This window comes from Bacillus rossius, chromosome 2 (genome assembly GCF_032445375.1).
Source record: "Bacillus rossius redtenbacheri isolate Brsri chromosome 2, Brsri_v3, whole genome shotgun sequence".
Taxonomy (NCBI): Eukaryota; Metazoa; Arthropoda; class Insecta; order Phasmatodea; family Bacillidae; genus Bacillus; species Bacillus rossius.
In genome coordinates, this window is record NC_086331.1 from 20,541,716 (window position 1) to 20,556,586 (window position 14,871).

Genomic DNA, 14,871 nt, shown 5'->3' on the forward strand with positions numbered 1-14,871 from the left:
TACTTGGGTCACAATTTTTCTCAATGGAGCAAAATAACTGCTCAAAATTGTTTGGAAAAAAATAACTCTCACCAATACAGAAAATTAAAAAAAACTGCCCTAAGCCAGTGCTTTGTAAAGTCCTTAGTGGCTGAAGCAGCACAGGCATGAAGGGGAAACTATGGTTAAGGGTCAGTTTGTTGCTTTGTAAACTTGATTTATGTTAATAAATTCTTTGCAATGGTACAGAGAAGTGATTAAAAATTAACTGAAAGTGTCTTTATAAGCTAATATCACACAATAACTTATTTTACAGGTGGGTCCTTTCAGTGGTATGCCAAATGACAACACTCCCATAAGTGTACATTTGCGTGTATGTAATCACTTCTCTGTGCCTATACCTTTGTCAAAACACAATGAACTAATGGTAACATACTTTTTCAACAGGTTTGTTTCTTTTTAAATCAAACACTAATCTGCACAATTTACGTATTGTAAAAACTCAAGCAAAAATTTACACAAAAAATCAAATTAATGGTACCAATGAAAATTAAAACGTGGAATGTCAAGAAAACATGAAATCCCAAGCCCAACAAGCATTCATATAACAGTAAAGAAATAAAGTACACATTAAAGAGTAAAGTATTAAATACAAAGGGAGAACAAGGCCAACCATTAACTGAACTTCTGAACTTTAACCACAGGAAAAACAAAAATATTTCTTCTCTAGTACATAGTCCTTTATATATACTCTAAAAATAATGATTACCACATGCAGACATGATGTATATAAGAAGTAAACATTGATGGTGTACAAGAAGCATGAACATTTGATACAGTTTAAGATGGCTATACACAAAAATAGTGGATGCGCTTTATAACTGAAGCAGCCACTACAATGGCTGCCAAAGAGAATGCATGTGGTTATTTTGAAGTTGCATGGCCATGCAGAGAAAGGCAAAATATATCAGGACCTCCAAAGTTATAGTGGCATCAACTTATTTTTTGTAAACTGTGAGTTAAAACAAGACAGTGTGCTAACTACCATCACTGGTCTGCCTTTCTTGTGACACAGATATGGCACTGACAAGTGGAACCCTAATGAGATCTGAGAACTACAGGCTGGTTCTTGAGTTGTTACAAAAGTTTATTTCAAAATTAAACTAATTAAATGGCCACCGAGTTTTTAAAACATCTATATTTGTTAGTTTATTTCATAATTCTCTCAGTCAATGGCATTGCAACGTCTTGGGAATCGGCCCCTGAGTTTTTAAAACACCTAAATTTGTTATTTGTTCCATACATCAGATATAGTATATCATGCAAAAAAAAAAATTTTAAAATAATATTAAATTGATTTAGATGAAGCAGGACAAACACACTAGATATGTTTTCATATTTTTTTCTTAACTTTTACAGATTTAAGTAAAAAATGGAAAGATTGGATAGAAACAAAACGCGTTGATAAAATGTGACATGAAAACCTCAGGTGTAAAATGGCTCTTGGTGGCCTTAAGCATCTTGGTGTAATCGGTGGTACCGCGTCTTCTCCGATTGATGCAAGCACCAGTACACCAAGCTGCCCACCAACAGCAGCAGCAGACATGTTCCCAACATTGCAGATGCTATTATTGCTGAAACAACATAAAATAATTACAAACCACATAACAGCATATCCAACAACTTTCCCACACCAGCTTTCCTGCCAACCCAGTTTTGCACTCGTCTCACCTGCTTTTTGTCATATTTGAATATGTTATTGCATTTCTCTAAGTACATGAATAGTGTCAAACTGTTATGGACTGGTCTGTAGCAGTGCACTAACAAAGACATTTTAAAAATTATTATTTCTACTATCCTCCCCATTTTACTCAGATATTTTGCATAGAAACTCCCATTTATAAGTTAAATTTTAAATTGATAAAAGTATTGGAAACTTTGTTTCATAATGGTATTGATGTGATCTGGCTACGCATGTTCAGTTAGTGCAAACTGTTAATCAAAGGGCATATTGGGCCTTTTCTGTTACAAAATAAAAGTAAACAAACAGCACATTACATTAGCACCAAATGTTTACCAGCTTTCTAAGGAGTTAAAATATTTTAGTGAATAAGATGTACAAGTTTTGTTTTCAGTCTAAAACTCTAAGCAGGTAGCAATAATATAATCTAAACTGGTGGATAACAAAATATTAAACTGAACACAGGAAAGTGTATGTTGATGAATTTCTATATAAGATAGCATTCACTAAAAAAAACCACTATGAAATATACAGGATGTTCACGGAACGAGGGATAAATTTGATGGATGGCAGGGAATGCCAAAACAAGCAGTTTTGGTTAATGAACACTAGTCCAGAAAAGCAACCATGCAAAGTGCCATTCCAGTGGGCGAGAGGACATGTGATTGCAGCGTTGTGACGTTCAAACGCTCTGCAGGAAGCAGCGGCAGGCACAAGGTTTAGATTTAGCCATACGCACTAGCAATAAGCTGTTTGGTGAACATCACCTTCGCAGTAGGAAACTCCCAGTTTCAGGCGGTCGATGGTTAAGATGTACGATGTTGTGAAGGTACCCTCGGTAAATGCACACTGCTCCTGTTGTAACACCTCTTGCCTCCGGTACACTACTATGCAGTCCACCAGACTGCTGGTTGATAGTGAGCATGTTTAGCTCCCAACATCTGCGCCCCTCTCGTCGCCTGCTTCCCGCGAGTGTCTGAACGTCATGGCACTGCCATTGCGCGTCCTCTCAGCCACTGAAGTGGCGCATAAAGTGCGGGAAATTCAAACATGTGAGCTACTTTTTGTGCCTATAACTTTGCAATGTTGCTTTTCAGGGCATATGTTCATCAACAACATTTGTTTGTTTTGGCATTCCCTGCCACCCATTAAATTTATGCCCCATTTTTCACGAAAATCCTGAATACCGAATACAATTATAAATAACCAAGACAATGGATACAGCTTAACAGTTTGACATAAAAAACATCCATACTTATGATGTTGCATGGTTGGCAGGTGCCTATGAAAAGGTATTTACAATTTCTTAATAGAAAATTCATAGTGATTTTAAATTTCACATATCTTATAGATAAAATACTTCTGACATTTCAAGAACTATTAAAAAACAAATTGCTATTTTATCTGTTATTCAAGCACAAATATTTAATTGAGTCAGAGAAAGCAATTCACTCCTGCTAGATAGACCATCCAATTGAGAAACCGGTATGATCTCCGCATTACTAGACCCCCTGAAAGAGCACTATGGTTCCAATGTAAAATGTGGATTCAAGTTTCTTCCAATTTATAACTCACTCTGAAAAATATGACCATTTGGCTTGCTAAACTGTAACCAAAGGCTCACCAAACTGAGAAAAATTTTGACAGTTTTCAGCAAATAAGTCCTTTCTTTGCTGTCTCCTGCAGATGTGCCAGTAACATATCTAGTTTCAGTTACAGTGACCACTGACCACTGAATTTAAATTAGTAAAGTTAAAATAAACTTTTTATATCAGTGCCAAAGCCATTCTGTCACTATTTTTAGGTAGGTTTAAGCTCACATTCTAAAATTCAAGTTATTGCACACCTTGCAACCATCTGGGTACCTCAATATATTTCACTAAATTTACTACATAGGCCCTACCTGAAGAAAATATTCTCGTGAATATTTCCTTTCTACACATGATAATTTTGTAATAACTATGGATTAAGTGCTATGAAAGATTTAAAACTTAAAAATGTCATACCAATGCTAAGAACGTCATATGTAGCGTAAGTACAGTCCTTCGATGTTTCCAAGCTATGACATTCTTTCTCCCAATCCTTTGGGACAAATTCTTCAGTCAACTTAACAAACATATCTAATGGGCATAACTCTGCACATCCCGGAACTTGTAAAACACTTGGGTCACCAGTAGTGTTATGATATTCCACCTAAACATAACAAGTCATTTGACACTGTCAAAATAATTTCCTGAAAATTTTCATAAACAAATATTTGTTTAAAGTTTTTAAAGAAGCACTATTTATAAAAAAAATTATAATACACCAAATTACTGATGGTTAATGAATGAACATGGTAATCCAGTATAACAAGAATCTTTGTTACCAACAAATAAATGAACTACAAGAATAACAAAAGAATGAGCAATAAAATTATTACCAAATGTGGCTATATAATCCGAGGTAGAAAAGAAAAAAAGATAATGTGAGCTAGAAAAACAAAATAAAATTAATGATAAGAATAAACAACATTTATAAAAAAATTGATTATATAATAGTCGACAAGCTTATGTGGACCTTAAAATATTTAGCTTCTATTATTTTGTGCTTTTGCATATGATTTTAAATAAATGTATAGTATAAATACATTCCATTGTTTATAATAGGCTTTTTCTATTAAACAAGTCCTTATTTAAAGGTTTTTGTAACCTACAAATTTTTATGACAGTCCTAGCATAAACTGAAAGCATATAATGGTATGGTATGGTATTCAGTTTTGAATTAACTGTTCGTATGCATTCTTTATCTTAAAAATCTTTATTGTTAGTATATCATTCATAAATCAATTTAAATCTTCCCATAGCCCTGACAAACTCAGGTTTATATGGTTTTGGAAAAACTTAATTTTAATTGATTTATTGAATGATATACTGAAAATAAAGAGTTTTACAATGAAGACTGCTTACAAACTGTTCATCCAAATTCGTACACCACATACTTCATACTTTCAGCACCTGCTACCACCGACTTAAAGGATCACCTTTAGTTCATAAAAAAACCATTAAATAAGGTCTTGTTTAGAAGAAAAAACCTTTTATAAACAATTAAATGTAATTATATTATGAATGTATTTAAAACTATTATGTTCTGCAAATGTCTTTATTTATTAAAGACACAACTCTTAACATTGTAGGTTCCCTTCCACAAACATGGCTACAGTTCAACTGTCACATACATAATACCAACCAGACAACACAACTATCTTAACCCAGATAATGCCAACCTTGTCATACAAAATATCTTAACCTAAATACATAACATATCTTTCCCCTTAACTTAGTACACTACAAAATCATTTAGTCTGTTTGGTAATCGTGTTACTCTCTTTGAAGTTCTAAGTGTCTCATTATCTTGTTGCCGACGACAGCCATTTCCCATCCTGGATGCCAACATGTCTTCGGATTCTTCTACCCCTATAGATGGTGTCTGCACTCGAGATGGTAGTGCTGAAGGACACTCTGCGAAACCTCTGAAAGGTTCCCAGTCTTGAGCCTTAGGAGGTGGTGCTTGTTCTCGGGGTGGTGATCTTGGTCTTGACCCTTTAGCTGAACAGCCAGGCTTCCAGTGTACCACTGCCACATCCTTGCTATTATCCCCTTGTCTCTGGCCAGTCGAATTGACTGCGATGCTAGACGTCTCCCCTTTTGAATAACCCTCCGCAACTTGTGGCCATGCTCTTCGGAGTAACTGATCAGTGTGACGCCTATATGATTGTCCACTACTACTTGACACTACATATGTCAAGGGCCCTTCCTTTGCCTTGATGACTCCCAACAGCCATTTTTTAGCCCCACTGTGATTCCTGTACAGTACTGGATCTCCAACATCAAAACATCTCACCGTTTCAGGGATGTTCAAAGTTTGACGATCCTCACAAGCCTTTGGGTGTATCTGTTCCAATGTTGTACGCAATGACCTACCCATCAGCAGCATTGATGGCGTCTTGTTAGTCACTGTACAGGGTGTTGTCCGCAAAGAAAACAGCATACGAGCCAATCTTGTTTGCCAATCACCACTCGAAAGCTTCTTAAGTTTCCCTTTAATAGTTTGTACCATTCTTTCAGCCTGGCCATTTGTAGATGGGTGAAAAGGTGTTGTTCGTATTAGTCGAATCCCATTCTTTGTTAGAAAAGTTCTCATTTCCGCAGACACAAAAGCTGTTCCATTGTCACTCACTATACTATGTGGTAGGCCATGTGAGCTGAATATGTCTCTAAGTTCTCTGACGACTGATGTAGAGGTCATAGACTGCACCCTCCTGACTTCTGGCCACCTGGAATATGCATCAACAACTATCAGGAATACTTGCCCTTGAAATGGGCCAAAAAAATCTATGTGTATTCTTTGCCATGGTTTTGTTTCTGCAATCCAAGAAACGTCTTTCACTTTTGGGGGGTTTGCTCGTTGCTGCTGACATTCCACACATTGTCCAACAATTGCTTCAATGTCGGTGTCCATCTTAGGCCACCACATGTAGCTGCGGGCTAACGCCTTGGACCTGACAACTCCATCATGTGCTGCATGCAGTACCTGTAACATTTGTGGCCTTAAAGATGGCGGAATAATCACACGGTTCCCCCACAAGATGCAACCTTTGTAGACAGACAATTGTTCTTTACGACGAACATATGGACGAAGATCTTCTGCAACATCTCCCTCTGGCCAACCCATACAAGTGTTTTGTTTAACTTGAGCTAGTGTCGGATCCTCTTCTGTATCTTGTGCTATTTTGTCTGCTCTTACTGGCAAGTCTGACATTTCTTCCAGCATCAACACATCACCCACTACTGGAATTTTAAACATCTCTGACTGCATAGGCAACCGGCTCAATGCATCAGCATGGCCAATCTTGGTCCCTGCCTTGTGAACTAGCTGGTAGTCGTACATGGCTAGCCACAAACTCCAACGCAACAGCCGTGGAGACAGTATGTCTGGTGTTTGCTTAGTGGGATCCAATAGGCGCAGTAAGGGCTTATGGTCGCTCACAATAATAAATGGTCTTCCTGTCACATACTGGCGGAATTTCGTGACTCCAAACATAATAGCTAGTGCTTCTTTATCCAGTTGTGAGTAGTTTCTTTCCTGCTTATGCAAGGTTCGTGATCCAAAAGCAATAGGTGCCTCACACCCATCTTCCATTACATGGGCTAAGACTGCGCCCACTCCATATTCCGAAGCATCACAGGTGAGAATGAGACGCTTTTGTGGATCATAGTGTGTCAGCACCACATCCGACTGCAACAGTTCTTTCGCTTTGCCAAACGCCTCACTATGTTCATGGGTCCATTTCCAAAGGGTCCCATGATCCAATAAGCGGTGAAGGGGTTCTAGTACAGAAGCTTTATCCTTTAGGAACCTCTCGTAAAAGTTCAAAAGACCCAGAAATGACTGAAGCTCTTTACGGGATGTCGGTTCTGGAGCCTTGTGGATCGCTTCGATCTTCTCCTGTGTTGGATGCACACCTTCCTCATCAATTCTGTACCCCAAAAACACCACACTGTGTACAGCAAACCTGCATTTTGACTTTTTCAGCCGCAGTCCTGCCCTATCTATCCTTCCCAAGACCTCATGTACCCGCTGCCAGTGTTCCTCTGCATTTCTTCCAGTAACTAAAATATCATCTAACAATACCACTACCCCATCTATCCCAGCCAACATCATCTCCATTTGTCGCTGAAAAATTGCTGGACCACTACTAACACCGAATGGTAGTCGCTTCACCTTAAAAAGCCCCTTCATTGTATTTACTGTCAGCACCTCAGAGGTTGCCTCATCAACTGAAAGCTGCAGATATGCGTCCTCTAGGTCTAACTTTGTAAATATAGTCCCACCCGTTAGGTTAGCAAATGCTTCATTTATTGTGGGAAGCGGATAAACACTAGTTTTGCAAACGTTATTCACAGTACATTTGTAGTCCCCACAGATGCGTACTGATCCATCTGCTTTACGGATTGGTACAATAGGAGTGGCCCATGCAGAATGTGTTACAGGTTCATAAACCCCTCTTTCCACTAACCTGTCAATTTCTTCACCCACTCTGTCTCGCAACGCGAAGACCACCACACGACTTTTCTTGAATATCGGCTTCACATCTGGCTGTAACTCTATAGTCACTGGAGGCCCTACATAGTGGCCTAACTCTGCATTATCAAAAACTCGTGGATGTTGGTTTAACATTTTACATACCTCATCTTGTGTGACAGCATGAACACCGTGGACATATATACCAAGTGGCTCAAACCAGTTTCTCCCTAACAAACTCGGTCCTCGTCCCTCAGCAACCAGCAGCGGCAGTTTGGCTTCAGTATTACTAGTCTTGACCTCTGCTTCTAATGACCCTAATACTCTCAGCCTCTCTTTTGACCACGTCTGTAGCACCAGTTTAGTCTCATTTAACTGCGGGTTCTCAGGCCATAACTGCTTGAATGTATCCCAACTAATGATAGTGTGGCCTGCACCTGAGTCAATTTCCATCTTATGTATTTTACCATTTAACTTGAGCTCCATTAGCATTGGCGGTTTTGGCTGCGCATTAGCTGTGGTCCTATACAGACTATAAATCGGTGATTCTTCCGACTCTTCTAGTTCCACCTGATCAGACATTTTGTAAGTCTTACTTGTACCTTCTCGACCAGGTTTACTTGTGCCACTACGATCATGCCAACCTTGCCTGTCTTTCTTTGTTTTCGTAAGTCCCTTCTTTTTCGCAATGCAAGCCCGTTCCAAATGACCTTGCTTAGAACAAAAGTTACAAATGGTGCGGCAGTGCCAACACTGTTCTGGGGAGTGTTCACCGTTACATCTCCAGCAAATCCTTTCCTCTGGTGGCTTTTTTCTTGCCCCTTGCCCTTTGTCCAACTGGTGCACCGTCTTGGTTCCACTCACCGTCACTTTATGCAATGCTTCCGAGACTTCTTCCACACTACCCCTTATATCCGACACATTACGCCCAGTCATTTCTGCTGCAATTGCCATATCCATCGCATCCTTAAAAGTCAATTTAGGTTTGGCAAGGAGGGCATGCTGCAGCATCTTATCCCGCACACCACACACGAGGCGATCTCGTAACATCCTTTCGAGATCTGAGAAATTACAATGTACCGATAATCGCCGCAGCTCTGCCACATACTGCGAGATCGACTCGCCATCCCCTTGATCCCTTCTATGAAACTTGAATGTCTCGACAATTTCACTAGGTTTCGGCTCAAAATGGTTCGTCAGCAGAGCAAGCACGTCGGCGATCGCTACTTCTAGAGTTGATTTCGGCGCTATTAACGAAGTCACTAAATCGTACACTTCGGTGCCACATACTGTAAAAAAAATCGCTCGTTTCTCCTCGTCCTTCGTTATGTGGTTAGCCACAAAATAAAACTGTAGGCGCTCTGAATATGTTCGCCACGTGTCTCGTCCCGGAACGAATTCGCCAAAGGATTGAAAAAGCGCCATGTTTTCGATCATCCCTTAACCGCACAATCGTCGATTACACACACTGCAGGCATCGCGTCTGTACCGGTTTACCTCGTCGCCATTATTATGTTCTGCAAATGTCTTTATTTATTAAAGACACAACTCTTAACATTGTAGGTTCCCTTCCACAAACATGGCTACAGTTCAACTGTCACATACATAATACCAACCAGACAACACAACTATCTTAACCCAGATAATGCCAACCTTGTCATACAAAATATCTTAACCTAAATACATAACAAAAACCATGTGCAGAAACACTAAATAATAAAATTAAAATAATTTAGCTAGAAGTATAATGTATTTTCTAATATGCTGCGAACCAGCAATGTAAAAAATACAGAACTTTATAAAAACCAAATGTCAGAAATATCACACCAGTACAATTAAAGTTATACATAAAATAAAGAATAACATATAGTGTGTATAATTTTATAACACTATAAAACAGTCCTTAACTATTTTTTGGTGTATTTCCATTAAGAATGTTGAACAGAAGACATTATAGAAAAAATATGCTGAACTTGGCAATTAAAATACATGGAGGTTTGTAAATAAGGATTGCAGACTTTTGCAGCAACTAACTGAAGTTTCTTGGCTTCTGTGTTGCAGCTGCCTCGAAGCCAAGAAACTCTAGAATACTTATTTACTATGTTCCACTGTTAAAAAAAAATTAACTATCATACTGGTGTTAAATTTTGAATTGGATAGTTACATAATGCAATAGAATGTAATTTCTAGTAAGTATAAAAATTTTTTTCACATGCAGACATAGGTCCTATTAATATTGACATCAATTTAAAGTTTCTTCTGCTGTTATAGATAGAAAAATTGTCCTGAAGTCATCGAAATACTAAACTTGACCTGGGGAGGGGGAGATATGCAAATTAAGGTGTTTGTTGGAAAGAAATCATGGGCGCCTCCACGTGAAGGGACACATGGACCTTAGTCGGGCTCTGTAACTCAGGGTCATGATGTCACCAGTGTGGGTGCGAGACTCAAATCTTCTCCCTCAACTAAACAATCACGAGAGCTGGTCCGATCTGAGCGTTGGGCGTGCTACTGCTCAAAGCTGGTAGATGGTCACCAGTGGCTCTCCGTGGATCCCACACGCCTCAGTCCCCATGTAAATACACATGTGGTCGTTCGAAGAAACACTCATAAGCTTCCGCTAGAAACTGTTTTTACTAACACAACTCTTACACGTGTGTTCATTAATAAAGTAACCAAAAGAATAACAGTTAAATTGCCAATGCCACGAAATCAGTACAAGTGTGGACCAAGACACCATGTGATCTTGCCTAGAAAAGTAAATCATAGTTAATTTCAAAAGTCCATGAATGGAATTAAACTATCTAACTGAAACAGTCTACCACCCAGAGTAGGCCTCAAAGATTAGATAAAAGGTTTAGAAACACTTATTTGAGTGGGGGATGTTAACACATAACATATGCCAAAGTTGAGGTCCTCTGCCCTGGGTGGACTTCGAGAGCAACTGGCAGTTGGTGAAGGCGTCATGGCAGCAGAGGAAGCGTTCCTCCCCTTCTCTCGACCTTTAAGTCGTATTTGAAATTGTGCCGGCGGTAATACATAATGAACTCTTTAAAACCTCACTGACTTCGTGACAAGTAGACTGAAACAATATTATTAAATACATATCCACATATTTAATTTAAAGTTCAAAACTAAACTGCTCAAGTGGGGATGCATTCATAAATGTTTGTGCATTGCGCTGCTCTATCCTATCCTTATTAATATATACCTGAAAAATAAAACATAAGCAATTGGACGTGTGAAATCAAAAGTAAAAATCACAATGTTATTAAATAAATTATGATTACTTCTGGGGCACAGGGCACTGATGTTACACTTGCCTCTTGCAGGGGCAGGATTGGGACAACACATGCACACACACATGTCACCATGTGATGGTGAAGGGGGGGGGGGGGATATATATATATATATATATCCCCCCCCCCTTCACCATCACATGGTGACATGTGTGTGTGCATGTGTTGTCCCAATCCTGCCCCTGCAAGAGGCAAGTGTAACATCAGTGCCCTGTGCCCCAGAAGTAATCATAATTTATTTAATAACATTGTGATTTTTACTTTTGATTTCACACGTCCAATTGCTTATGTTTTATTTTTCAGGTATATATTAATAAGGATATATATATATATATATAGAGAGAGAGAGAGAGAAGACGGGTGACGCACATCAGGCTTATGGGAGGGCGTAGCATAGGTCAACGTCAAACTATTTGTTAAATTAATTATCTGCTACAAAACCACACTTCCTATTTTTTTATGAAATATATTAAGGAACAACATGGTTATTGTGTTACCATGTGAATATAAATCTTAAAGCAATTTAAGTCATATTTCTCTAAGTATTCTGACAGTTCCTTTAAGTCTGGTACACAATATTACAAGTTATTTTTCATCAAGTTTTTATGCTTAGATTGCCTTTGTTTGTTTATTTACTTTAATTGAGCTTTTTTTTATTTTGGCTAGGAAAAAAATCAACGTCAAAGCTAACAGTAATGAACCTTAAATGATTTTAGGAAACCATGGAAAACCAAAATCAAAATAGACGGACAGGGATTCGAACCCATGTCTTCTGTAATGTGACCATATTGGCTTTCTTTCGACTGGCTAAAACTTTCAACATATGAAACTATGAAAGGTATTTTATAGTAAAAGTTGTTGATAAATTCAGACAAGTCAACCTGTTAAGTAATGCATTAATAAAAAAATTTAGCATCAATGATTTTTCCTTCTAAACGAGTGTAAAAGTTTAGAAGTAAAAAACACTTACTGCACTGTCTTACAACAAACCCTGAAACATTTATAACTGTGAGTCAATGTACATGCATGTTTCATTTGATTTTCACCAATAAAAACTAACTCACCACAACATAGTATTTTCCAGTCGCATCTAATCTCAGTTCGATGAGCACTGTTGCTGTGTAAGGTGGTGAGTGAGCATCAAATACACCAAGGGTGTTCAGAACATTGGCAATAGTCGTGTCATGACAAGAATACACAAACATCTTCCTATCTGGAGTCAAAGCACCATTTCGTTTCTTCATCATGTTTGATGTTATCTCTCCCAGAAGAGGACCTACAACAATAACTTACTGAATAGGTACACGCTTTTGTAAAACGGAAACCAAGTAAAAATTTCAGATGGCTATAAAACATATTTAAAGTTTCCACCTGGAGAAATTATCACACAGATTATAAATGTAAAATATGTTGAAATGAGTGTCCTTGGAAAGAAAATCACAACAAATAAAAGTGATTTTGAATAAGCGGAGAAACTTAGGCCTAAACATACAGAAACCATTACCCACAAAATTCAGAAATACTGCTCCAAAACCAAACAATTGTAGCAATTTTAGGGCTAACCCCTGTCTCTCTCTTACACAGGATGCGATAAATTATCGTCTTTCAGCACCGCTGTGTCACTGCATGTCTTTGTTTCTCTCTACACACAATACTCACTATCTTTAAACCACTATAAAAAACACTTAAAATTATTATTATAAAAAGAACATTTAAATGCAATAAAATATTGAAATCTGCACTTACATAAATAATAACCAAGCCAGCGAAATGAAAGCCAATAAAATTATAGTAAAGAGGCTTTTTCTAAATCAAATACTTAAACATTAAAATTAATTTCAAGAATATTATCAATAATAAAATACAAGTATGAAAAACTAGGTCACTATGACCTTGAGCTGATATATTGCACTATTGAGAAAACATAATATTTATTCTTTTAAAAAATACATTTAAAAGCTTGGGAGGGCAGGGTCTTGCAACATTACAAGTTATATATACATTTAAATAACATATATGACTACTAAGTATATGATGCAATGTAAGTTATGACAATAGTTGCACACTTCAAATGAAAATTTATTTCCTCATGCAGTACTTGCTGAGGAGATGTTCCACTGGGATTTATTATTCTTTAATGTATGCTTTAATATTATTTAATACACTGCAGTGATTGTTAAAATAAAATTACAGTACCATAACTAGCTTTTTGTATTTAAAAACCCTGCACAAATTCTAGTTCTAGGTCTCAAATCACTTAAAGACCTCAATTATGTGATATGATCTTGATTCTGTCACATTTGAATATAGTTGCAGCAACAATAGCCTCAAGAAATTTTATTTTGTAGGGGGAAAAAATTTAGCTAATACCTACTCTTGAATTTGTCTCAGAAACTAATATCAATATGGGTTTATTATACCAAATCTGTTGTCAAAAATTGTTTCATGAGCCCTTTTTGATACATGCTTCATTCCATCTAGAGCATCGCCATATGAGATGTGTTCAAAAAGTATCGAACCTTGTTTACATGTATATTTTTTTTAGGAAATCTGTCTTCACGGTCTGTTATTTCTGTTTTTGAATTTAAGTTTTTTTAATGATTTTAGAGTTTGTAAAAAATATAAGAAATCAGTCCAAAAATAAAGTGCAAAATAAAGCAATTAATCTTTTGTGGACTGCTACTTCAAAAACACCTATCTTGCCTTTTTTTAAGTACGTAATTTAAAATGGTATGTTTTTTTATGAATTTTGCTTGAATCCTGATATGATGGGTTTTAATTCAGGATTTTTGCACAATTTAAATAATTTTTGGTATCAGCAATGTTGTGCAAAATTAAATAGATGCAAACCCGGGCGGGGTGTGGGAGTTGTCTCCTTTTACTCTGGAGCGGAGAAAAAGGGACAAAACCAATGAAACGCGAAAGCCTTCCTTAAGTGTAGATGTATAGGGGTCACTCATGCGTAGTCGTGAATATTTTTCAGCCCACAGGAAGTGTCAGTCGCTTGCAGTCGGCCAACGAGTGAAAACGTGTAGTGAGCAGTTGTTGGATTTCAGTTTTTTTAAAATTACAATAAAAATTGAGGAAACAATATTTCATCAAATTTTGCCACAATATTGGCGATACCCAAAGATTCAACAGGCTTTCGGGGGTGATGCCATAAGCACCGCATGCATCAAGAAGTGGTACAACCACTTCAAAGACGGCCGCACATCAGTGGACAGTGAAACACGTTCAGGTAGGGCCTCAACAAGCCGGAATGACAATGTCATTGAGCAAGTATGGACTGTGGTCTTGCAGAACCATCGTATCACAGTCCGATAAATCGAGAACAACGTAGGGGTAAGCATCGAATCTGTACATTCAATTCTGACCGAGAATTCGGGTATGAGGAGTGTGTTCGTGAAATTTTTACTGAAGCTGCTAATAATGGAGCTGTAGCAATGGCGCCTGGACATCATACAGGATGACATGCTGGACAATGCAAACAGTGACCCCAAATTTCTGAACACCGTGATCACAGTCAATGAAACTAGGGTTTATGGGTACAACCCAGAAACCAAGATGCAGTCGTCACAGTGGCAACATTCGTCATCCCTGAGACCAAAAAAAGCCCAGCAGGTCTGCAGCAACATCAAGGTAATGTTGACAGTTTTCTTTGACTCTCGTGGTGTGGTGCATCATGAGTATGCACCACAGGGCCAAAACATCGCAACGGAGGACTACCCGGAGGTCCTTCGTTACCTTCGTGATGCTGTGATGCAAACGACCGGATCTGTGGGCAGTGAA

At 38.0% G+C, this 14,871-nt stretch overlaps 1 protein-coding gene across 1 annotated transcript in view; it reads right to left on the reverse strand.

Annotated features, from left to right (window-relative positions):
• Positions 1-1,327: 1,327 nt before the first annotated feature.
• LOC134529155 (lysosomal acid phosphatase-like) overlaps positions 1,328-14,871 on the reverse strand; it is a 62,467-nt gene continuing 48,923 nt past the window's right edge. The window contains exons 6-8 of the mRNA XM_063362934.1: positions 12,147-12,358; positions 3,727-3,913; positions 1,328-1,613 (exon numbers count right to left, since the gene is read on the reverse strand). Coding sequence (XP_063219004.1) covers positions 1,492-1,613; positions 3,727-3,913; positions 12,147-12,358 — 521 coding nt within the window. The 3' untranslated portion in view covers positions 1,328-1,491. The remainder of the gene's footprint in view (positions 1,614-3,726; positions 3,914-12,146; positions 12,359-14,871) is intronic.